Consider the following 26,333-nt stretch of genomic DNA (forward strand, 5'->3'; position numbering starts at 1 on the left):
TATTTGTATTACTGCGTGTACTTCTTTTTCCGACAGGAGGCTGTTTGACCCTTTTCTGGGATCAACAACCTTGTAGTATTACGGGCACTGTTGCTCCTCTTGTTATACTTCACTCAAAGTCCATCCTCAACTTTTAAACCTTGTCTGTTGACTAGAACCACCTTGTTAAATTCCGTGCTGTGTCAGACTTTTGTTAACACTTTGACCCCTGAGAGTTGGTCTTTTATGAGCTTGCCAAGTAGCTTAGATCATGTGAGCACAGTAAAAGCTGCAATTGAAGTGTCAGAGCAGCTCTTAACATGGTAAGTGTCTGATAATGCTGAAAATGATAGAGGAATACAAAAATTACTCTTGCTGTTTAAATAAGGTTTTATAGATGTTGCCAGCACACATCAGGATTCCAGAATTAGATTGTTTGTCTTCATGTTGACCATCCAGTAAATAAAACCACTTTTTTTTTTTTTCCCCAACTTTTTAAAACATTTATTTGAAGCAATAAACCAAATCCCAATCAAATATCCAGCAACAATGGGAAACCTGCTGCAGTCAATGGAGCAATGGGAGCCTCTTACCAGGCACAAGCCACAGTAATAGGTCGAGCTTGTGAAAGCTGCTATAGTAAGTAAATATATTTTTTAATGACTCAAGAGTTTGGGTAAATCTTAATATGTGCTGTTAGAAAAAAAGGTATGTACTTTTGTTAGCATGTGACAGAGGATAATTCGCAATTGCTCTTAGGGCAGAAGTATCTTTAAAGTTAGAGCTGCCTTCAGTATATTAATTAAAGTATTCATATTTCTTTGATTTATTTTAAAATAATTCATAAAGCCCAGAAAGTTTAAGTAGTATAATATGGTGGCATTGATCTATTATTCCTTTACCTTCATAAAGCTAGATTCAATTTTATTTTTGGTTTTTCTTGAAGGCTGCAGGGTTTTTGAGTTGTGGTTTGTTTTTTTTTTTTCTTTGAGTGATTTTGGAATGGTTTTGGAGTTTTTCCCCCCCTCTGTTGTTGTTGGGGAACATGGGGAGGACTAATTTTTCTTTCTAGTATTTTGTGTGTTTCTGATAATTTTTGTTGGACTTCTTGAAGTAGCAGCCCTCAACAGAGTTATATGGGAGCAGATATAGAATCCAACTTAATTAGCTTGTCTTCCAGGGTGATATTAGAAATAGTGGGTTTGTTGTTTTTTTTCTGCTAGTCCTCTGGGAGAAAATCTCAGCAATACAAAGTCCCTAGTTTGAAATTCATTACAAAAGCATTTCCAAAGTTTCCATTTGGAGTTCACGTCTCTGGTGCTTTTATAAAAAAAAGAAAGCAACAAACAATTCAAGTTCTTACTTTCCATGTCAAATATATTAAATATTTATCCATACAATACTCTGCTATTGGCATGTGTTATGGCCATATGTAGTCATCTATTACAGCATTTGGATTGATTGTAGTGAATATAGCATGCACCAGTTCACCTGTGCTGCTTTCTCCTCCTTAGCTCCGCAGTCTCACCAGTGGTATTCTTGGGGCCCTCCTAATATGCAATGTAGGTTGTGTGCATCTTGCTGGATTTATTGGAAGAAATATGGTGGCCTGAAAATGCCCACACAGACAGATGAAGATAAGCTGTCTTCCAGCCAACCTACAGAGGTAGGATTGTGTAGACAAACTTTTCTAAAACAAAACATGGTGCTTTCACAAGACTGCTGTGATTTGATTATTTAATAGAACGGTTTTTATGTATGTATTCAACTTTGGTATTACAAAACTCCATTTATTAATGCTTTTTCTGTGTTAAGTAGAACTGTACAGTGCTCAGGCCTTGCCATATCTTTATTTGACTACTTCTTGTAGTCATGTGCTTCCTGCATTTTTGGTGTACAAATGTCATATTGTCTGTCAAATGGTGGGTTATATCTGAAATGTTAAATCTACTATACAATATCTCATTTAGGATGGTATTCTATATCCATTCTGAATAGAGTCGTCTGCTCTGCGGCTTCCTGCATGGGCCTGTTTTTTGTAAATTATTCCCATATTCTTGTGAGTTCTACATCAGAAGAAAGACTTTTTACAAAAAGTCTTCTTTATACAAAAGAAAGACTTTTCTTTTTTCCCCTGTGGTGTCTGTCTTTCACAGACACTACGTTCTTTTGCTTAAGCAAATTTTAGACCTTGTGATTTTGTCTCTTTGACTTCTGATGCTTCCTGACTAGACATAACACAGGTTGAAGAAAAAAAAAAGTCACAATTGTTAATGGTTCTTGAACACAGCATAAAATAATGTTCTAACAGTGGAAACCTAATTATACCTCAATTAATTTAAGTCACAATCCTTCATCTATACACACATATCCACAATCCATGTTCTGTTTCTGGCAATCTCTCTTTCTGTGGCATCATTAGTGATCTTATCTGCGTTGTCATTGTCATGTTCTTGCTCTAGTAAAGGCAAAAAAGAAAAAAAATGTTTTGTAGTCTTTTTCCTGTACTATCATCTGGTGGCCTGTTCTCAGTTGCACTGTAGATTTTAATGCTATAACTAAATAGTCTCTGTCTTCCTGCACATGTCCTGAATCCTTTTCGAAGGCTATCTTGAATTTTGGGGATGTTTGCGTGCTGTGACTCAGTCGTGTGTCATGCTCTCTGTGTTCCCTTCCGCAGGAGTCGCATGTCCGAACTCACCTGTCCCGGCAAGCTACGCAGGGCACCCCGGTCCGTAACACGGGCAGTCCCAAGTCGGCAGTGAAAACACGGCAGGCTTTCTTTCTGCACACCACCTGTTGGACAAAACTGGCCCGTCAGGTCTGCAAAAATACCCTCCGGCTGCGGCAGGCAGCACGACGTCCCTTTGTCCCTATTAACTGTGCTGCCATTAAGGCAGAATGTAAGATGTTTTTTTAATTCTTAGTTCTGTGTGCTGTGCTTCTCACCCATTTTTGTCTTTTAATTTTATTTTCTTTTTCAATAAACATTTCTTGTCTATACGCTTTTGCTTTTCATTTTTTTTTTTCATTTGTCCAGCATTACTGACACATTGGATAAAGTCTGGTTGCCTTGAACAGATCTTAGGCTGTGGGAGCATTTCAAATTAATTAAAAAAGTGATAACTATTACCTCATTCATTTTCAAAAATTGACATTAACAAAAATGGGAAGCAGGAAGGGAAAATCAGTGCCACAAGATACATTCTTCCTACTAGGCAGAATGAAAGAAGTGTACTTTTCTGTTGTTTTAATCATTTGCTATGCAGAACCTGTAGATCTATACATGGACTTTTTTTCAATGGGATTGGTCAAAGAATCAGGAGCTGGGGATTCATAATAATTTAAATGTGGTGTGCAATACAGTCTCTTGTCACTGTGACAATCAGATGGTGGTGATAGCCACGTTTATTCATCATAGTTGCATCATTTTGGTGTTTTCTGTTCCAGTTTTAAATTTTAATTCTAAAAAATTCTGTATTAGGCTGCTTCTTTTTATAGCCAAAATATAAAGACCTGATGAATTTCTAGTAGTATGACAAAAGGCTATGAGTTTTTGTAGGTAGTGACAGTAAGTCTCTTCACCTGCGTATGTGTGTAAATCGTGCTGCAAAGTCACTGAATATTTCAACAGCTTTTCTATCTGCACCGGGCACATTGTTTTACTGTTCACACTGTCTGGCTATGATTCCCAGTCTTCCATAGACTGAGTTCTTGGAGCAGATGCTTGGTATTCCAGGATGAGGCATTCTGGTTCATTGTACTGTCAATTGAATTAGAATTGAAGAGAACTTTTAAGATCATTAGAGGTGAGGTTTATAAGCATGTTTATTAGATTAACAATAAATGTTTTCCCAGCATACTTATCTGAGATGCAGATGATGTCTGCACTGTTTATAAGAAATTTACTCCACGGAGGTTTAAAATCTGATTTTGAGTAATTATTTTCCCTTTGTGTACTTCAAGACCGGCTATTACACATATGCAAACTTTTCACCTACTTCTGCAGTACTCCAAATACTTGCTGAATATTTCTGTTCATTGTCCTTGTCTAATTTTTTAATTCTTTTGGCCATTTTGTTTCTTCTTTTAAATCTATGCAAGTCGGGAACAACTTTCAGATTTCAGGAAACCATGTGTCAACAGTGAGAATAAAATGAGTTGTTCTTCATGGAAGAAGTATGTCTAAAAATGGATTAAGGTTATATTTTTAATCCTCAATCCAAAATAAATGTTACCTTCTGAGAGAAAAGTATTGTACCTTTAAATTTATGATTCTGCTGAATCATGGAGGTAAATTCAGAAGTTCACTTGAACTTTATATCTTTTTATCCATATCTATGGGTTTTCTCACTCACTGCAGTAAAAAATTTTCAAAAGATGAAACTTTTGTTTAAGGAGAAGAAAAACCAGAAGAAAAAATTTCATCCAACTGTTAATTGTTAGACTAGAACACATGTTCAGCCTTTAAATAAAGGAGTGAAAAGCTGAACTTTTTAGCAGGAAATAGTCATTCTTGCTTCAACTGGCAGTGCTGGGAGTGTTTTCTCTTAGCTTCTTTGAGTGAAAGAGTTCTACATCAGATTAAGAGCAAGAGTAGAAAGACATTTTTTCCCCCTATACTGTCTTTCATGATTCTTTTTGCTTAAGAAAATTTTTAGACCTTGTGATTTTCTCTTTGAATTCCGATCCTTCCTGATTAGACCTAACACATGTTGAAGTAAAAAATTTCACAATTGTTAATGGTTTTTGAACACAGCATTAAAATAATGTTCTAACAGTGGAAACCTAATTATACCTCAATTAATTTAAGTCACATTTCTTCATATACACACACGAATCCACAATCTATGTTCTGTTTCTGGCAATCTCTCTTTCTGTGGTATCATTACAGTGCTCTACCTGCATTGTCATTGTCATATTTTTGCTCTAGTAAAGGCAAAAAAGTAAAGAAAAAGAATATTTTCTAGTTTTTTTCCTGTACTATCATCTGGTGACCTGTTCTCAGTGCACTCTGTAGATTTTAATGTTATAACTAAATAGTCTCTCTTTTCATGCAAATGTCCTGAATCCTTTTCTAAGGCTATCTTGAATTTTTTTATTTTTAAACAAGATCCTTAATTAGCAGTAATGATTTACTATTCTGGATCCACTGAGTAATTACAGTATTGAATGAATATCTGTGTTGTTCTTAGAAATGTTACAGTCATGCTTAACTAATAACCTGGCCAGAGTACCAGGTCTCCCATGATGTGATATGGCATGAGATGGTTACAGTACCCAAGAACTGATTTGGAATTTGTTTTCCATGTTGGTTTGCTGAAACTTGAATCTAACAGCTGCTTAGATGCTTTGTCACCTGACTCTGTGTGTGCCAAACCAGTTCTTGAAAATGTAACTGCATTTCCCAACTATATTGCATTAGGCACCATAACAACACTCAGAAGCCATAAAATCTGAAGACAGAAGGATTGGTGGGGCACTTATCCCAGCTGCATACCAGGTTTTATGCCCGCTTAGTCTTGTGCAATTTGTTGAAGTGCCAGGTTGTAAATGAAGCTGATTCCCAGATCTGGGAAAGACTGTCTGAACAAGCGTGTCACAGCTCATAAAATAAATTGGTTTTTGCATTCCACCTGTGTACCTGAATGCATCTGCAGGTACTTCTCATGTCTTGGAGGAGGATGGACGCTTCTGGGAATGATAACCTAAGGCCCAAGCATCTTGTAGCTGAAAACCAAAATGGTTTCGACAGAATATTTTCTCTTATTGAACATCCACCCACACCCTCTCCCTCAGCCCATTATATCCAATGGCAGAAAACAAGGTCCTATTCTGTGTTCTTTATTCCTTCAGATAGTGCAGAGAATTAGATTTTCCTCATTAATGAAGCCTGTAGCATGACCCCTGCTCAGATGCCTGCAGGAGGTGGTGAAGAGGATGCATTTACATCCCAGTTCAATCTCAGGATGGCCACCAGGAGGTTGAGAAGGCACAGCACCTCCTGCTAGGAGCACAACCCATCACAGAAAGCTCAAACTTTGTTCTGTCTGAACTTAATAGACTCACTGTGGTTGGTGACAGTAAACTTGTCTGATGGTTTTTCAGGAATAATTAGAATTGGTGAACTGGTTTGGTAAGATGAAATTGTCGTGGTCTAAATCTCATGCACTGCCTCCTTTTTAGTTTGAATATATTGCATGGGTTTTTTTAAGTTAAGCAAGAGCATAAGAGCATCCTGTCTGGGGAAGGTCTCTTAATTAGAGAAAAAGCAAAGTGAGCATTCTTCTCAGCAGTCACTGACGAGACTGGATCTGTTTGCAGCCAACCGGCAGGTTGATAAATGCCTGGCAGCGAGCCATGCGTCTGTAAGCATTATTGCTTCAGCACAGAGAGACTTTTGAGGGAGTTTTTTTTTCATTGCTTGGCTATAGCTTTATCACTATAACTATATGTATTAATGATAGTAATTTAGATCTGGATAACTACATGCTGTCTGTGTAGACATGATTGTCAAAATGTTTTCAGTGCATGACAATAAATTATCTGTATATTATATGTATAGTTATCTGGAAATGGGTGTACTCATCGTGAAGAAAATTTATTATACATTTAAATCCTCTGATTTATTAACAAATATAGTAGATATTACTTGCTAGTGATCTAGTTTGATGCAACAAAGACAGGTGAAAACAGTAGAATATGCAAAATGGTACTCATTTGTCTTTGTAAGCATAAAGTTTGTATTTTACTGACAAAGCTACCCATTCATCTGAATTGAGTAATGTTTATGAGTATTGGTTCACAAACTATGTTTTGCATCCTTGATTTTGATAGCTATGGAAGAGCTTTTAGCTGCATCTAGGATGAAAATATTTTCTGTTTTTATCTTTGAATATAATTTATGCCAGAATTTAATAGCCAGCAAAATAATTGACAGAGCAGATTTTTTTCCCCCCAAAGTTTCTAAGAATACAATTCAGGGCATACATTGATTAGTACATTGATTAGATGATCTGCATTTTCACAGAGATATGATGGAATGTCAAAGAGAAATAACTTGCTCAGAAAGTCTCTCTAAGCTTAAGAGACCTACAAATCTAATTTTTTTTTAAAAAGGAAATAATTAGAAAATACTTTTATTTCTAAAAGCACAGCCTCATTTGTTATCATCTTCTTGGCATTACTGATTTTATTCACCTCTGTCTGTAATGCCCACATCAGTCATTATGCTTGGCAGCTTTAAAGCCTCATAAAAAATGCTTCACACTCTAGTTTGTAATGTTATTTCCTAGAATTTTTCTAGTTGTGCTGTATCCTCTTTAGGGTTATGGTGCCCCAAATTATGTGCACTTCAAGATACAGATTTCCCATAATTTTAGAAAGTCATGTTTTCTATTTTCCTATCATCATGATTTTTAACATTCTGATTTTGATTTCTTTTTAATATTGTCTAGATATTTTTTAGAAAGCTGTTGATGCTGACTCCATGAATACTCTTCTGCTTTGTGATGGTGTAGGAACTGTCATTATATCTATCTATTACGGTGATTTTACTCCTTCAGAATTCATTTACATGCATTGTTTTATGCTGCTCCTGTCCCTTGCAATCAGTCTTAGCTTTGATTATGCTCAGAAATTTCTTATCAGGAAATTTTAACTCTCTAATCACCTCTTTTGCTGCCCTTTTATATGTTGACCAGCACAGGTCATTTGGGAATTACATAGGCAATTTAATAAGGTTTTAATTCCTGAAAAAACCTCTTTTACCCTGTAACAGCTGGACAGCAGAGGTCTTTGGTGACAGAGTGTGGTAAAAGCTCTCTGAAATGCCAAACTGGATGCCGGATCAGCTGCATGTGGGCAGGTCATGGTCCCCTCAGAGGATCCTGGCAGGCCTACGAGACTGGCACTTACTGGTTTGTAGGACATGTAAGTAGGAATGGACCCTGGAGGTCTCGAATCCCATCTCTTGCATAAGGTCCACATGCTCATGGGCCTTTAGGCCAGATGAGCTTTTTGTATCTCCACAGACGGAGACTTCATGACTTCTCTGGGCACCTGCTCTAATGTTTGATCAGCCTCAGAGTAAATAATCTTATCCTTGTATCTAACAATCTCCTGTCTCCCGGCCTGGCTGCTGCCACAGACAGGAGCAGTGTGTTGTCCTGTCCCTGTGTTCCTCTGAGAAGGGTCTGGCTCAGTGTCTCTGTGCTCTGCTGCTGGGAGGCTTCAGGTGCCAGCCAGGTTGTCCCCTTGTCCTTCCCACCTCAAGGCTGCCCAGAGCCACTTTCCCCACGCCCTGGATGTCCTGCACTCAAACACCCAATCCATCAGCTGGCCCTGCTCCCATGTGCCTGTATCTCTTCCCTGGTGGGGACCCCAGAGCTGGACACGGGCCTGGCTGTTGTGTGCCGTGGAGCGAGGGGAGAGGTGACATCGCTCCGCCGCCCCGCCAGGCCCGCGTGTGCACATGGGGCCCAGCGTGCCATCGTCCTTCTGCTGCAAGGACGCACCACCGAGTCCTGAGAACACGCTCAACTTGCTTTCCTTTCCAAGGTCTTTGTTGGCTCCCTTCACGTTTTCAAATTTAACCGTGTGCCTCTATTAATAATTCAACCTTCTGCCATTCTGCAGACCTACTTACTGGGGAATGTTATCACATTTGTTCTCTCACATCTCTGTTTTTGTTCTCTTGCACCAAGAACATTTAAGCATTCATTAAACACCAGCAGCGTGTCTGCTCAGCAGTTTGGATGAATTCCACCTGGTCCTGATAACTTGGTTCTACTGATTAACCAGTTTGTTTTGAAATATTTCCTATGGACACTTCAATGCGACACAGTTCTCATACTTTCCTCATAAAAGTATTTTGGAAGTGAGCTTCTCTAAGTGCTTCTGCAATGAACAGTGATACAAGGAATGCATTTGGCTTTTCTGCTGTGCCTTTATCTTTCTTGTGTATTTTCCTCACACCTTCATAATCTATTGCTACAGATACCAGTACAATTTCTGCTTTTGCTATGTTTGAAAAATATATAAAAAATATCAGATTCCTTCTTGTTATAAATGTAGTTTTTTCCTATAGCTTCCACTATTTCACTGGTCTTACTAAGATTTTTATTGCTCATATAAAAGATCATATTTGATTTTAGGACTTGCTTTAAATTTTGGGAGTTTTGATAACTTCCTACCCAAATTTTATTCTCTGGTTTTACACTTGAGAATGATGCACAATACAGCTTCTATGTTTTTCTCTGTGTTGTGCATAAAGATCATAAAGTTTATTATACTTTTTTATGGGAGCACCTTATTGTGGATCAAAATTTGCTGCTGTTAAACATACTTTACTGTTTCAGTAGATAGGTGTGCTTTGGAATACTCACCTTTGATGAACATGCTTTATCTCAAGTATGAAAATTGTGATCTCGTTGCAGTACGTACTCCCAGTCAGCATATATAAATACCACAACATGATTCAATATATTTTTTTTACAGTGAAGACACGTAGATGGAGATTTTTCTTGCTAATCACTTCTTAGGTGATGCTTTGCTGTTCTCAAAGTAGCTATAAAATACTGTATAGCCTCTGCTTATTTTACTGAGGGAGTCAGTGGAGACACATCATTCTGCTCCACCACTTAAATAATTCCAGGTGTTTTGCAATATTAAAAATATTCTAGACACCAGACCTTTTGGGTTTTTTCCCTGAGCACAGTATGTTTTGTGATTAAGAAAAAGTAACAAAAGTACTTAATGTACTCAGTGTTAGGGCTCTGGAACATTTGAAACCCATTGGTATTTTCAGAATTTTAGGTAGGTTCCTTAATCTATTAAAGTAAGTTGTGCTTTGTCTACTGCACTGAAAACATCTTCTTGAACATCTGAAATACTTACTCCAGTCATTGCTGTGCATTCATGACCTTCATGATTTTTGCACAGATCTAGATTAGAATCGATAAAGGGATTGTAAGTTCTACCTGGTGTCTTATCCTGTTACTGTTTACTCTGTCTCATATGCTGGAATGAAGCAAACAGGAAGAGTTTGGTGAAACACAAGGAGGAGTTGCAATTATAATCTGTTTATACTATGTCCCTTCTGTTAAACTTGTAGGTAGGTATTTGTGGGAAGTTATTCTATTTGAGAAACCTCCCTATCTACAGAATCTCTGTATGAATGCAGTTTTGTCCAGAACAGAATACCTGTATTCTAGGCATACTGGAAGATCTCTGTGGGGGTTTTTATGTCCTCCTTGGAGACAGGTAACCCAATCATTCTGAATAATTAAAAAGAAAAAAAGAGATGGTCTATTTCCAGTCATCTTGAAATTACTTACTGAAACCTGGTGCCTTGTGAATTTTTGCCTTAAGTTGACTGACTTTGTTGTCTAAGCATAAACCTCTTTATGTTAACACTTTGTGTTTGGGACATGCAGATGGAATCTCTGCTTGTGTATTCACAGTAGCACCAGGAAATTTAAGGCAGTTGCTGCACTGCTAGTTTTCATGTACTTAGCAGAAAGTTACAATGTTTGAGATCTTTGAGCTCTGTAATTCTTGGTTACAACTGACCATTTTGTTGCAAAGTTGAAGAGTTGTATGACAAAAAATCAGTAGTCCCAGCTTTAAATCCTTAACTCTGTATTGCCCCATTTAGAGACAGAGAAGCGTGTAGAAAACAAAAAATAATTCAATGTAAATAATTTTTAATAGCCAAAACTGCATTTTTTAGTATTCATATTTTCATCTGTGTTCCATTTGCCTGGCTATCTCCAGAAAGACTTTGTAAGCAAAAACTATCTAACTGGTGTTAAAACTTGCATTAACTTTAAAAAAAAAAATCATAACATCACTTGCATGAAAGAGGACATGTCCTGCCTTTAAATTTTCATGATTAGAAGTACTGATGATATAAAGGAGAATCCAAAAGGCGGGCTAAAAGAAAAACATAAATTTGTGTTAAAAATGCAAGTCAGAAACTGGTTGGTGTATCCTCAATCTCTTTGTAATAGTAAAATATTTAAACTGAATTTTATTCTTTAAAATTCTCAGATGCAGATCGACATTGTGAACTTGCTGGAAATCCTCTGAAGATAAAAAGCACCAGAAAACCACTGTCATGTATCATTGGGTATTTAGGTGCGTATCTGCCTCCAGAGAATAACAAACCAAGTGAACATTCAGTGTGTACTGAAGCTTCCTAACCTGGTATGCACAGAAAGAGAGATTTACGCTTTTAGTGTCGTGAAAAAGTTCTGAAGTTAATAAATTAATAACAATGGTGGTCCACGATGAGTTGCAAAACTGCATGGTTGAATTTGCAGGATGCAGGCAGAAGTCCTCCTGATATTGGTTTAAAGTGTCAGAGTGAAACCTGATGTAATTTAGAATGTGAAAAATAGTCTGTCTCTAAATAAAAAGAATAACTACTCAAAGGGGAGATTCTCAGTATGCTCAGGGCTGCTCCACTGTGGCCTTTTTATCCATTTGCAATACTACTTTTTACTTAAAAGCAGGGGACCTCAGCCACACTAAGACACATACCTTGTAATTTGATGACCTAAGTTTAAAAGGTGCGATGAAATGTGTACTGAGTTCACAACCAAGAGGACAATGAACTTATAAGTAAATGGGGAGAGGAAAAACTCTAGTAATAGTGATTCCTTGCAATGAGCCATCAGTGACAGTTAAATATTTGCACAGTCATATAAGAATTGTGGTGACCCAGAGGCTGTTAATCCTCAAATGATTACAGAAATTCATCCATTGATCAGAGGTGCAGTGAATAATGCTCCTGTGTATTAATCCTGTTCTACAGAAGTGAACTCTGCAGCTGAGTGAAGAGCTCAGTCTAGATGTTTTGCTCATAATTTCAGTCACCAGGAGGGGGTTTTTGTACTAGATCAAAGTAAACAGTAAATCTCTTGCCTTACTGAAATAGAAATCAGCTCTTCATGTAGTTACAACTTCTCTTCCAGGACATCAATTTTGTCAAAATACTAACTTCAAGAATGTGGGTAATGAGGATTTAATGCCATTCTCACTGAATTTAGATTTCTCCTGCCCTGGAGTTTAGGATAAAAGCCACAGATAATTCCCTACAGACATCCCAGTGGTGTGTGTTATGTGTGTTGTAGAGACTACTTTGGTTGACTTGGTGGAGTCGAGGTTGTGAGGGGGGAAGCTGGACAGGGGATGGTTCATCCAGCTGACCTGTCTGTGCATCTAAAGAGGAAATGGTAACGTGGGGAAACTTAGAAGACACCACATGTTTTTAGTGCCATATGATATAACCTTTGAGGAGTTGTCTTGACCCCAATGGGAGTCTGAGTCTGTAGGTTTAATGTGAGTGAATGGATGAATAGTGTCAGGCAGCATTTTGTGAACTTACATGAAGGTCTGGTAGAAGATTAACAGTGCTAAAATATGCCAGGTATCTGTAGAGTCTGCTTAGAATTTGACTGTATGGGAAGTGTCTCACTACAGCTGAGGAAAATAGTGTGTGTTATGGGGATATGGAGTGAACCCAGTGCAGTTTATTACATTAATCTCAATTAACTTTATAGGGATGGCTAGGAAATGGCTTTTTGTTTGCTGTGTCTTGGTTAATTTTTTTTAGTTTAGTTTGTTTGTGATCTTTTTAGTTTATTTGGGATTTTTGCAGTTTCAGTAAATAAATATTGCATTATTTTTCTCATAAAAATTATTTTTATATATAATGTCATAACTTATATAGGAGGCACTTGTTTTCCTTTTAAGATTCATGCTGTGCCATTCTCACAGAAATTTATTGGCATATGATTAACAATGTGTCAAGGCACTACTGTTTTCAACTTTTCTGGTAAGGCAGGGAGGATTTCAGTGCCCTGCACATCTGGGTCATCACTTCCCTTTACCCTTATTCTGCATCTTAGTTGCAGGTTCCACAGGTGAGGTAGGACAAGCATTTAAATTAGGCCTTGTCCTCTGAAGAGCTGGGGCTAATCCCCTGCAATCTCATCAGTCATCACTGTGCTTCCTAAAACAAAGCTGCTGTGGTGAACCCCTGGCTAATTAGATGTCCTATATTACCTCCTAGTTATGAGGAAACCAGGCTAACACTCCAGCTGGGATACATGTTGAGGAGATGAGGTGAGAGAAAGGTGCAGCTGCCTAAGCCCCTCTGGAATCCAGGATGTTTGTTGAAGTGATTTGGTAGAAGACTTCAGCTTCTCTTTGTTTGCTTTGGGTTTTTAATTTTTTTACTCTACTGACATAGTGGAAAAGGGAGAAGTTTTTAATGTTGTTATTGTTATTTACTTGCTTGAGGCTGAAATCTGGTCCTATAAAATGGGTTCCTAATATGTTTTGGAAACATTATCTCTTTTTCCTATTTATTTTTATTTCAGAATGTGGCTGACTGGTTATTTGCTACTAGTCATGAGATAATTTGAATGCTGTAGTCAGTTCTCTGAATGAGAACAAGGTGCAGCTGGCTAAAAGATTTTCAGTGAAGTGCTATGCAATAGAATAAGGATAAAAGCAGCAGGAATTAAAAGATTTTGATTACTATTATTCCACAATACAATTATATGAAGAGATAATAGACAAAACCCCTGAAATTCCTCATTACTCTGCTTGGGTGTGATGAGGCAGCTGCTTATAAAGTGCTGATCTAAAGCATGAAAATATTTGAAGCAAGTCTATATGTAGAGGAGGAGTGAAGTAAGATGTAAATGTCTGCACAGGAAGGACTCAGTCCATTGGGAAGTGGTCCTGGCTGTTTAACTGACTTCCTTTCTAGAACTTCAATGTAGAGCTTGGTCTTGCTATCTTCCTCTACTGCAGAAAGAGAAAAGAGAGACTTTGTGGTAAATTAATGGAGGATTAGTGACTTCTGAACTTAATAGAATTTGAAGAAAGGAAATGCTTCCTTCCTCAACTGTTTGCTCACCCTGAAAATAAGAAATTGCCTCTCCTATAGGTTGCGTATGAAAGAAGATGGAGTTCTCATATGTTGATGCAGCTGCTGGGATTACTGTGGTCGCTGCCGCAGTTCTTTGGCAAATAAAATAATATTTTAGTGTTAGCCCTGGAAATCTACCATTTCCTTCAGAAAATTGGAAAAGATTGCTAAATGAACATTTTAGAATGCAAATTCCAATTACCTTCAGCAAATGGCACAAGTGTATGTATCTATTTCAGTTTAGAGTTTTGCTGTAGCAATCAGTGGTGTTCATAACATTAGGCATGCCTCTGTTCCCATTTTAGTAAAAAAGCAAAGTATGAGATGCTTGTTCTCCACAGCAAGAAAAACAGGACATGCCATGAAATATTTTCTGTGTGAAAAGGAGATGAATTCTGCAATGAATGGCTGTAGAAAGCTCTTATCTAATTAAGTGGTGTGAAATTTGGTGACATCAAATCTACAGCTCTGCCCTGAAGTGACTGTGCCTTCCTTCTCTGCTGTTCTAATACTTGCCTGTGTATTTCTCTGCCCTACTGCTTCTTACCTGGCCCTCTTGAGGCTTCTTGTGGGAGGGTGTTCATGCTTGGAGAGTGTGATTGCAAGCTCCAGCCAAAGCAGTGGTGAACAATTAAGCAAAGTCTTTTCCAGTGTGAAAATTGTTGGCATTGTCTCCTCCTGGCACGCTGTTCCAGTACAGCCTGGCCAAGGCCATTGGGCTGAGAGCTCCGTGTAGGGCAGGCGAGCACCTGGGTATCAGACTTTGGGCATTCCTGAAGGAGGAAAAACATGCTATTGCAGCAGGCTTTGACTTTATGCAGTGGTTTCTCTTTCTCCTGAATGATAGCCATGGATGGCAGAGGCTGGAGAGGCTCCTCCTTGGATACCTGGTCTCACTGTAGATTTTGCATCTTCGCAGCTTCTGTGCTCCATTTTATAAACAGAAAAGCAGAAAGAAGCACTTTTCAGGGTGTGTAAACTTGGACTGCAAATGAGAAAGTTACTTAATTTTTGTGTCCTGATCTCACCTGCCTTGGGCAGCTGACTCTGCTGATCTGACTCCCAGCCCCTCTGCCCTTCTCAGCCTCTTCTGCTGCCTGGGGTCATCAGAGGGCTGCTGTAATTGGGCTGCAGGTGCCTCATAACCTGCACAGTGCTGGCAGCTGGTGCCCTGCAGCTGTGTCAGAGGGACAGGACCTGCCCCTGGGACTTCCCACACAAGTCTGGGTCCACCTAAGGTTGGACACGGTGGTGGCATTTTGAACCCAAATGTGTGATGGGAATTAGTTAATTGGTTCAGCAAATTCCTGGTGAGGGACCAGCAGACTCAGCCAAGGCTTCCTTTTGCCATTTTTATCTGGCAGATAACTGAGAAATTTCCATGCAGCTGTGTCAGCTCCTGGCAAACACAGCAGGTGCCACCCTGAAATGTGCTGACCAGATGTGCTGTGCTGCCTCTTACCCACTTTATTCCTCTTTCTCCAAAATAATCTTGCTCCATGAAACAGATACTCTGGGATGTTTGAAGCTCCCCAGTAAGTAGAGGTATGGGAGTGTTCCCACTGCAGTTTTGGGATAGTTTTAGCTGCAGAGCCCTACAGTGTCTGGTCCCCTGACTCCTGCACCTTGTGACTTCTGTGTGGGAAGATCCCCTGAAGCTTGTTATTGTGACAGAAAATACTGAACAGCCTGAGGTATTTAGGTAGTTTCACTACAGTAAAATGGTTTTATTTGCTTGCTAAAGCCTGTGGGTGTGTAGCTTCAATACAAATCTCAAAAGGGTTTGGAAATATAAACACACCCATTTCAGACTGTATTTATTAGCTCTTCAACCTCAAATCCTTACGTATCTGCACTGTGGATTTGAGCTTGGGTAACCTAAAGTCAAATAGATCTTTCTTACTTGGAGGACCTGTGGGTAGGAGGACTCGTGTTGTTCAAGGTCTCGTAAACACACAAATGCAGAAGGAGCTTTCTTTTCACTGAAAATCAAAAGTAAATTTCATATGTGTAATAGATTGTTTTATTTATCTTAAAAATCAAGTAGATATAATTTTTCTTTCTCTTTTGTCTCAAACAGAGATACATCCTGCTGTGAAACCCAGTGTAATCAGGTCAACACCAAGCCTTCAAAGTCCAAGTGCAAAAAGACTGCTTGCGCCCTCCAACCACTCTTCATTAAGTATTTTGGGGAAAAGAAACTACAGCCATCATAATGGACTTGATGGTACGTGAAGGAATATAAATGAAATATTCTTTAACTCTCTGAACTGAAAAACTTTCTTGGGAACATTAAATGAGAGGGACAGACTTAGAAAAATGTAAGATATGGATGGCATGTTTATAGCATCAGTGCAATGAATAGTGGTGTCTATTCACTGGATAAAGATATATTAATACCATCTCTTACAAAAACTCCATTTACCATTTTTTTTACTGATCTTGACTTACCAAAAAGGACAAGAAAATAATAAAACAAATTTGGTGAAGGCAGAGATGCAGCATGGTTTTTTTTTTGGCTTTTTGCATTGCACCTTAGAAAGCCACTGTCCCTGCAGAGGAGGAAGCAAAAGGTGTGTCACAGAGCTGCAGGAGAGGCTTTTTCTGTACACTGTGCAGTGCCAGAGGTGACTTTTAGGCCTGGTGTACCCAACCACTTCATTACACCTTGGTGCAAACTAAGAGCAGGAATGAAGATGTGTGAAAAAACCCCCAAAAAAACCCAAATAAAAAAAAGGATGGAAATTTTTGGGTAAGACTAACTTTTCTCAAACAATCTTTATTTTTCATCCTGAAAAGTGACTGTAAATTATTGATTTTTTTTTTTCTTTGCCAAACAAAGATTTTTCAACTCTAACTGCAAACAATTTTACCTTGTCTAAATGAGAGGAGAATCCAGCAGAACATAATGTTTACATTAAAAGAAAACACATGCATGCATTCCTGATATTTCTGTATGAGATATAACTTCTGTAAGCCATTAGCTTATTTGTTCTGTAATTGAATAAGGTTATTGAGGGTAGAAATCTGTCAGATGTTGGGCTCTCAAATAGACTGTTGAGGAGATGATGTTCACAAGAGAGGTGACTGTCTGCTTTCATCTTTCACAGAATAGGTTGAGGTAGAAAGGAGAGGAATTGCTTTTCAGACATAGAAATAGTATTCCAAATAAAGGAAGAAAAACTTGATTCGTTATCCATCATGTGCCCCATAATCGTGTTTTTCTGTCATTGCAAACACTACTTGTATACTGCAGTGAAAACACCTGCTGTACATTTAATAACACCTAGATAGGAATCATGACGTCCTTTGACAAGAAGTGGTTCTGAGAATACACAGAAGAGAGGATTGCTTGCTCTTGTGCTCAGCATGCCGCTATTTCACCACAGACAAACAACATTCATGGAAGCACAGGCTCTTCGGGGACCAAGGTGACACCATGGGAGAAAATATTGCAGCTGGAAGAAAATATGGTATCTGCATTAGTAGGCAGAGCCATAAATGCTGACTTTCCACTGCAACCTTTGAAGGTGAAGTTCTGCATGGATGGTTTAGTAGTTGCTGCATGAGAATGTGAACAAAGGCCTCCCCCTCCACCAATGCTGGTCCTTAGACTGGGCTCTCCATGAAAGCTCTGAGTGATGAATTAGTTTCCCTTGGATGTAAAGATGATCATTGAATACTTTCAGTTGGAAAAGACCTCAAAGATGAAGTCCAGCCCTTAACTCAGCACTGCTAAGCCCTAAACTCAACATGACCCAAGTGTTAAATCCCTCCAGGGATGGTGGTGACTCAACCACTTCCCTGGCAGCCTGTTCCACTGCTTGACAATGCTTTCAGTAAAGTAATTTTCCCTAGTATCCAACCCAAACCTCCCTGGCATCACTTAAAGCTGTTTCCTTTTGTCCTATCACTTCTCATCTGTGAGAAGAGACTGACCCCCATCTTGCTGCAACCTGCCCGTTTCTCCAGCAGGGAAGGCTGTAGCAGTAAGTTCAAGGTAATTGTTATGATTAAACCCCTCCTTATGTCTCTCTAAGGAGGCATGCTTGGAAATCTGTAAAATTTTTCTTCTACTCAGTATGGATGTTCTCCTCAAAGTAAAGAGTGTGTAAAACCAGTTATTAGCTACACGAATAAGTGTGTATCAGTCAGCTGTGTTAAAGAAATTTGCACAAAATGACATCTAATTTGAAATAGTAGTATTGAGAACTGCAAGTCATTGCTTTAGGAGATATTTCTGCTTATGTGTTTTCTGTGAAAACAACATACTGGAAAGCATATATCCTAAATAAGTGAAATCTGTATTTTTTAGTGCAAAAATTACTATCTCAGTACTAAAAATGGCTATTTTTGTTATTATTCTTGCCACTCTCTTTACTTAAAATATGGAGAAGTGTAAATAAAATGCAATGAAAAAACAACAAACCAGTACTCAACAGCACAGATTCAATTTCTTCTGACTTAAAAGTGCTTACCTTCAGTATTCACCATTTACCTCCTCCCCAGGTTATTGGTAAATATAAAATGTATTTTTCTTTTTGCTTGTGTTTTATCCAGCTTCTCTCCAATACCAGATCAGCTTGGGAAGTCGTGGTTTCTGTCATTTCCCTGACCACAGTGTACTATTTGTGCAGTGAAAGGTTTTGCCAGCCTCCAGAGTTTTTGTGTTACTATAAATACACTCAAAAGCTTTTTTGATTCCAAAATACCACTGATTGCTGCAGGTTTGATTGTGTTGTATCAATTAACAGTATCCAGAAGTCCTGATATGGAGATGATGACAGATTCTGCCTTTCAGTGCGTGCTTTGGTGAAATGAGCAAAAAAAAGGAGCATGGGGAATTTATATTAAATCTCATTTGCTGTTTTCATAATCCTAATATTATTAACATGTAAATGTCTGCATTTTCAAGGTTACTTTTTTCCAACAGTATTAGCTATTTGTTGTGAGAAATCCACATAAGTATATTTACTTAAGATATACAATATTTCACAGCATTCAAATAAATGTTGCTTAGACTTGTGCAAATATATATTTAGAGTACCATAATTTAAGTCAATCTCACTGCCTAGATGAGTGCCTTATTTTGGCAGAATTTCTTTTTAAGCAAATTAATAATTATTTGCTTTGAATATAGCAATACATTATGGAAATGGTACATTTTTTTATGCCTCTTTGGGGAAGTGGGGGAAGATTATGGGAAACATCATTAATATTTAGTTAAATGCTTTTAAGAGTAAAAAGTAAGACTATGATTAGCATTTCTTATACAAGTCTTACATTGTCTTGAGTTCTGCTTTTAGCCAATGCAGCACAAGATTCCCTTTCAGTTTTCCGTGGATGCACCTCCAGAAAGGTTCTAGTGCAATTGATATATGAGCTCCCTCATTTATCTTTTCTTAATGTTGTACCCTGGTATCTTGTTATTGTCAGTCATGGACATGAGTGAAATGCCTTGCTTAAGCACTGTGTATTGTAGCTAGAGAGAGGATCTTGTAGGTTTTTGTGTCCCTTATTAGGAGGAAGAGTTTTGCTGGATGGTCTTAGAAAAGTGTTTTTAATTTTATTTTCAAACAGCAAATTTTGCATTCTGTAAGATGTAAAATGCCAGTGAACTGGCATTTGGCTCTTCTGGAAAACTCACAGTACTTTGAGAAGTCTTTGTGTAATATACATGCTGGAGCTTTTAACTACTCTGAGATGCAGCATTTCAATTGCTGCTGAAATTAAAGTCAGCATAAGATATTTAAGTGACTCTCTGTCATGAAGATAGCCTCTTTCAAGTGGGAAAATTCCATCTTCAGAAAATCACGATGTTGCAGAAGGTTGCATGTATCCAATTTTGTTACTGGAGCTGATGATGGGAAGATTTAGGTGTGACTGTAAAGTGCTTTAGATATTTTGAATCTGATCTTTAAATTACAGTGTCTGAAATTATTCCAAGCAATTACTTTCTCCCACAAGCTGCTTAACTGTGAGCAACAGTGCATCCAAGTAGTCAAATTTTACGTCAGCCTATTGTTTTGGCAGGGTGAGTAATGATAATTTTGCTTATAGTATTTGGAAACATCAGGTAGAGGTATTTTGCACAAGAATAATCTCTGTCATCTGGCGTGCATTTCCTTACCTTTCATGCATTAGAACCAGAATATCGACAGGATGTCCAAGGCATCAGCGTCACTAATGAGGTACAGAAATCTGTCTGTGCCTGTTTATACCATTTTCATATTGTGGACAAAAATAAAAGAACCAGCTTTTCATAGCTGAAGAGACTCGAATCAGCAGCCCTGATCCTCCTTTATTCCTTGCCATACCTTTAGTGCTGTATTTTAGTCTGAGATGTCCTGCTGCCTTCAAGAGGATTCTTTCAACAGTCAAATTTCTGTTCTGTAATATACTGAAGTGTGCAGCAGATACATGAAGTATCTAGGAATGAGACAACAATTTTGGGGTCTGTTTTCCCACGAACCCTCACATCTCTAGCCTGGCAGGATGAGAAGGTGACATGAGAAATTGGCAAATGGAGAAAGACCTCAAAATGATGTACCTTCTCTCTTAGATACTGTTTTGGTCAATCCTTCTCTCTATACTTATGACTGATACTATTGGCTATTCAGGAGATGAGCAAGATAGAAAGGCTTAATTTTCACTCCTAGTATTCCATGGGGAATTTATGACAAATTTATGACAAATTTATTATATATTAATATAATATAATAATAAAACATAATATAAAACATCTAATATGATATAAAACATATAATATAATGAAAACATAAGCAGCCTGATGGACATACAGGGAGACTAAAATCTTTCCTGTCCCAAATTTTTTTGAAACAGAGAAAATAATTATAATACATGCTTCTTTATAATTAAGTTCACATAACATTATGTAAAAGTATATTCAAGGGGAGGAAGTTTCACTCTAGGATGAAATTTTTCAGCATTGAGTGAATTGTATTTTCTTAAAGGTGCCTGATGGTTGTTATCACAATACTGTGTTTGGGTAGAGACACAGATGTTCTGCTATGGTGGACGAGCAGCAGCATGGATTGCGCATCAAAAAACATCTGGTGCTCTGTTACTTTAAAATAGAAAACCCTGAATTCACATTAATAAACTGTAAACCTACCAAAATTGTTATAAACCTCCTTTAACATACCAGTGATTTCCAGCTGAAAGAGTAGAAATGAGTTGTGGCAAACAAGCTGTTATGTGAAAATTTGCCTTTCTTCCATGCTAAAGCACAAGGTATGATTAATGCTGGATTGTGTATACTCACTCTTCCCAAAAGTGAGAGACAAAAGCTATATATTGCTCCACAGTCAGATTTTCCTCTTAAGTTTGCTTAGGACATGCGTGTTCTAGCTTTGGTCTTTGGTATAGCCAGAAAACACTTTAAAATATTCAGCTACAGATTTCTCAGTCAAATGTGTATTGATGCACTGGTATTGATGGAAATGTGAACATGGAAAATAGATCTCTCAGGAAAAAATGATGCTGTGTTACTGTCATTTACTGAGGAAAGCAAAGGAATATGAAAAGGTGTTTATGGTTCTTAGTTACTTCCCAAAATATATTGCTTTTATGCTTATATCATTATAGGAAATACTTAAGAGCTTAGTCCTGCCTTTCTATACAGAGTCATTAAAAGCATCTCTGACCCTCAAGAGATTGACCTAACAACCTTTGTACATTTAAATTTTGCAACTTGCACAAGAGTAGCCAATTTCTCTCTATTTTCACTGTGCAGTTGGAAGCAATTATTTTAAATATTTATTAAGAAACTAAAATGCTCTAAAGCTTATATTTCTGTGGTTAGTAAATTCACTTGTTTTTGCAGAGGTACAAATTATGATAGTGAAGATGATGAACTACTGACAACTTCCAGAGCCCAAATCCATGTGTCTGGAAAGGGACACAGGCCTTAATTATCCCAGGATGTTACTGCTGATGTTGTCAATCATTTGTAGAACTAAGCTTCTGCATCTCATGTTTGCAAGTATCAAGTAAATTTTTTTCCCTATTTAAATTTCTGTGTTATAAAACAGTGAGTTGATGATTCCCCACTTTCCTCTTTGGTCTTCATTTCTCCAAACCCAGTGATGCAAATGATATTGTGACTTAACATGAAAAATAATAAAGTAGGAGGAAAATACTTAAGTCTGAAAAAATAGAAGAGAAATATCTTTCCCTCTAGAATTTTTTTAAATTGAGAAAATTATTTATTATCCCACAATGATAAACTTGTACATTCAATTTACATTGCAGTTATCTTCCAAGTATTTGAGCTCTCTTGAGTACAAATAAAAGGACAGTCTTCCATTCTCTGATGATTGCTTAAACTGCAGGGTGCTTTTAAGTGGGAAAAGGTAAGCAGTGTAATTTGGCCACAGGAATGCTTGGGAGTAGCAAAAGCATTTCTGCAAACCCAGGTTTGCTTGGATTTCTTTTGAGAAAGAACTGTTCCTAAGCACATTTTGTATTTTCTAAAATACAGAGGGCGATTACTTTTGTTATGCCAAAGTCAAAATACAATATCCATTCAACTGAAATGCTCAGGTTTACTGTATCTTGAGAGATGTGAATTATTTCCCAGGGTGAAAGTACATTAGAAATTGAACAAGGCACTATTATTGATTCCTTTAGCATTTATTCATTTCTTTCAAAAATGTATCTTTGGTTTTGTAAGGCTTTGCCTGCAATTGATTCATAAGAAAAGCAAAAATCTAGAGTCACATTCATGCTTTGAAGCACTACTTTGAGTGTGCCGTAGATCACTCTGCTTTTGTTGTGCCAAGGAAATGAATGCTTATGAAATATTGGTGTGTTTGATCCCTGAACTCACCAGTGCAGCACATTTTTTGGTACCACTGGTGGCAGCAGGGATCGGAAAGAGCAAGGCAAATGGGATCCCAGGTGGAGGAAAAGGCACTTCATGGTAAAGTGCCCCATTTTTGCTGTTGAGTCAGTGTTGTTTTAATATACAGGTAATGTGTACACGTGAAACCACAGTAACCTTGGCTTTCCTAATTGGCACAATCAATCAGCTCTTCAAACAGGAAACAACACTGTAATTAAGTTAACATTTAAACCGCAATGCAGATAGCCAGAGCTGAATTCCTAGAATCACTACTTTCCCCTAGTATTATTTTAAAGAATTACAGCTGCAGAAAGAGAATCCTGTTTGTTAGATAACAGGATTAGCAGCATATTGCCTCCTGAATTATGGGTTCTGGATTCAAGATCTGGAGTTCATACTCAAAGTGCTTCTGTGTATGATTACTGGCAAGTAGGCTGATTATTTTTTGAGAGCTGTGATTGCAGAGCAGTAGTTCGTAACAATTTTACTACATAATGCAATAGGGAAGGCATCTTTACAAAGTGCTTAGGCAGTGGAACTGGAAGGATCCTGTGTCTGGTCTGTGATATTTTGTGTGGTTTTATGGTGTTTTTTGGGGGGGCTTTTTTTTTTTTTTTTTTTTTTGGGGGTTGTGTTTTGTTTTGGTTTTTTGGGGTTTTTTTTTCCATCTGTATATTCTTTCTTCAGTGTTTAAAATTTCTGTCTTGGGAGAATAACAGTCTTCCTCAAAAATCATTCTTACTATCTAACATACATATGTATTTACACATTTTTTTAGTAATATTTTTGAATTAAAAATGTCACTTGTTCAGTTGCTGCAAGCTGCGAGGAAAAAAGCAATTACGTTTGGTTACTCAAAACATTCATAACCCAAATGGAGGAGAATTAACAAAGCAGTCTTCCTTTCTCAGATTTTTTCATAAAATGGTCCATCCTGGGTGAAATTAACCTTTAAAGTCTTACACACTGAGACTTATGAACTGAGATGTTGCTAGGATTAAACAGTTCTGATATTATCAGTCTGCCTTTATTTTCCACTTGTCAAAATCACATTATCTTCAAGCATATTTATTCTGGAGGCTTTAGAAGTAGGACATGTTTCACTCACTAGTGTTGTCAATGATCCTGTTACATAAAAAACAGAAATACCAGGTAACTCTATTTTCTGTCAGAAGAAATAAAGAATATCACATATACAAATAACACATGAACAGCTGGAAAAAGGTTCTGACATGTAATAAAAAATAGCATGTTGCTGGGAAATAATATGTAAACTTGAAATAATTATGTAGCTGACACCCTTCCTAAGCAGTGCACTTTTTCTGATTTAGCCTTAAATGGTTTTAGTTGGAAATCTCATGGTGTCCTACTGCCTGGAAACAGGGAGAAACACTTGATTGATCAATATGGCTGGTGAAGCACATTCTGATGTGCTTCATTCTATGGTAATGTGGGGAAATGTCTTCTACACCTTAGTAATTTCTATTTGAGTTCAAATAAATATGTTGTAGAAAGGGCACAGGAGCATCTTAGGCAGTTTCTGTTGTTGGCACATCAATTTCTCCACGATAATAAACTTAGAAAGATCTTGTCAGCACTGAAGCTGCATTTACTGGAACTCCCCCACATCACAGCACTACAAACCCTTGTTAGTGGTGGTGATGTCTGGTCGCTTCTGCTTAAAATGGAGCAATCCACTTCCCTGGCACTCACTGGCCTTAAGGGAAGAATCAGTCTCTGTCCTGGAGTTCCCTTCCTGCCGAAGGGGTGCAAGTACAGATCACTGTCTTGCACAAAATCCTTTGCTGTAAGAACTTGCTTATAAACCAAGTGTCCACTGGTGCCAGTTTCACTAAGATTTGAGTCAGATTATGTCAATTCCCTAAAGCATTGTAGAATTTGGCAGATAAAAATGTTCCGTTCTCTGTTCTGTTCAATACCAAGAATTTTGTGGTTTTTAAATAATATCTGATACCATTAAACTGCACTGGAGTTTGCACTGGTGTGCAGACCTTTTGTAAAGGTTTCTAATGCTGTGTGACTGCCTTTTTAAGCAAGGACTTTCTTCCTTAGTTCCCTTAGTTAAACGTTTTCCACAAAATTAGCTGGTGTGTCCATGTGTAAGTGTTTTTTTCAAAACCTGCCAAGTCAGGGTGTAATTATTTTTTAGAAGAAATTGGTGTCTGCTCAGTTCTAAAGTCTGAATATTTGTGTATCAGACTATATAAGAGTTTAAATTGTGTAACAATGGCACCTTAATTAGTAGTCTTTACTAATCCTAGAATCTTTTGACTATATCTACTTATTAAACAGCTCTTTTCCTACCTTTGTGTTTATGGATATACTCAGGTCTCTGATGTTTGGCAACTTTGATGATATTTCAGTATCTACAGCAAGAAAAATACATGCAAAAAAAGAGAATGATTATATTGCATGATATAACAGGGATATTTACAAATACAGCATCTTTTTTCACTCCTTGGCTGGGTTTTATTATTAGGTTATCAATATGGTAATATCCTGGAGTTAACAGCTGCTGGCACTGCATTAACAGCGTCTGTCAGGTTCTTTTCAAAAATACACTGTTTAACAGTTTCCAGGAAAATTCAGTTGTTCCTCAGCTCATTTTAGGGAGATCTTCTCAGTTTCACAGACAACTGAGTGAGAGCATGTCTGTGTATTTTGGGACAATCATGGCTAAGCACAGTTTTTATAGATTTGGCATATAGAGCTGTGCCAAAAGCACAGCACCTCTGAGTAAGAGGGAAGGTTTCAAGTATCTCTGTATAAAAAATGTGGATTTTTGTTTGTGGGCTTTGATCATTTTGGGAGTGACTGAAAGCACTCTGCAATGCAAATGAAAGCACTCTTCTGTATTGCAAGAGACAAGAAGTCCCATTCTTTGTGTTTAACTTTATGGATAATTCTGTCTATGTTTGGGATTCTTCAGGAAATATTGTGCTCTTGGAGATAAGGTTAGGAGATAAGGTTTTTTTTTTTTCTGGATATTTATGTCTATAAATGGAATGAATCTTCATCTCAGTTATTTATTATTCCCTTAATGCAGTCTCTGTATTTTCCCAGGAATATTCAGGTCCTGAAATGTTATTTTACTGGGCTGACAAAAAAAAAAGTTTTAATAACAAAAATTACTGTGAAGATAGAAATTTAATAGATTACGGAGTTCTTCACTCTACTGTGACCTTCTCTTACTCTATAAGAGTGCCAAATATGTTCAAGTATGAGAAAGCAGTAGACTGCCACAATATTTAGTTCTTATACTACCAGTTTAAAAATTGCTTGGAGGACTGGTGACCCAAATGTATTTTTATATATGATAACTTTTTCATGAAAAAAGAGTGGAAAAGAGGGCTGGTAGAGGAGCTCAGAACTAAGATATTGCTGGCTTTAGGTAGATATTCATGTTACCTCTGTTAATGTGACCTTAGTGATATAAATATTTCTTATTTAAAACTGATTAAGGATGAAGACTTGTACAAATGTAAATGTAAACTAGATACTGGAATTTCTGTTAAATGTTGG

General features: G+C 37.5%; 1 protein-coding gene across 1 annotated transcript in view; it reads left to right on the forward strand.

Annotated features, from left to right (window-relative positions):
- The window catches only part of MTA3 (metastasis associated 1 family member 3), a 132,877-nt gene that overhangs the window by 80,763 nt on the left and 25,781 nt on the right, over positions 1 to 26,333 (forward strand). Inside the window, exons 12-16 of the mRNA XM_041413555.1 lie at positions 494 to 618; positions 1,494 to 1,645; positions 2,660 to 2,882; positions 11,032 to 11,118; positions 16,005 to 16,151. Of these exons, the coding sequence (XP_041269489.1) occupies positions 494 to 618; positions 1,494 to 1,645; positions 2,660 to 2,882; positions 11,032 to 11,118; positions 16,005 to 16,151 (734 nt within the window). The remainder of the gene's footprint in view (positions 1 to 493; positions 619 to 1,493; positions 1,646 to 2,659; positions 2,883 to 11,031; positions 11,119 to 16,004; positions 16,152 to 26,333) is intronic.

The sequence above is a fragment of the Onychostruthus taczanowskii genome, unplaced genomic scaffold (genome assembly GCF_017590055.1).
Source record: "Onychostruthus taczanowskii isolate IOZ18803 unplaced genomic scaffold, ASM1759005v1 scaffold42, whole genome shotgun sequence".
Lineage (NCBI taxonomy): Eukaryota > Metazoa > Chordata > Aves > Passeriformes > Passeridae > Onychostruthus > Onychostruthus taczanowskii.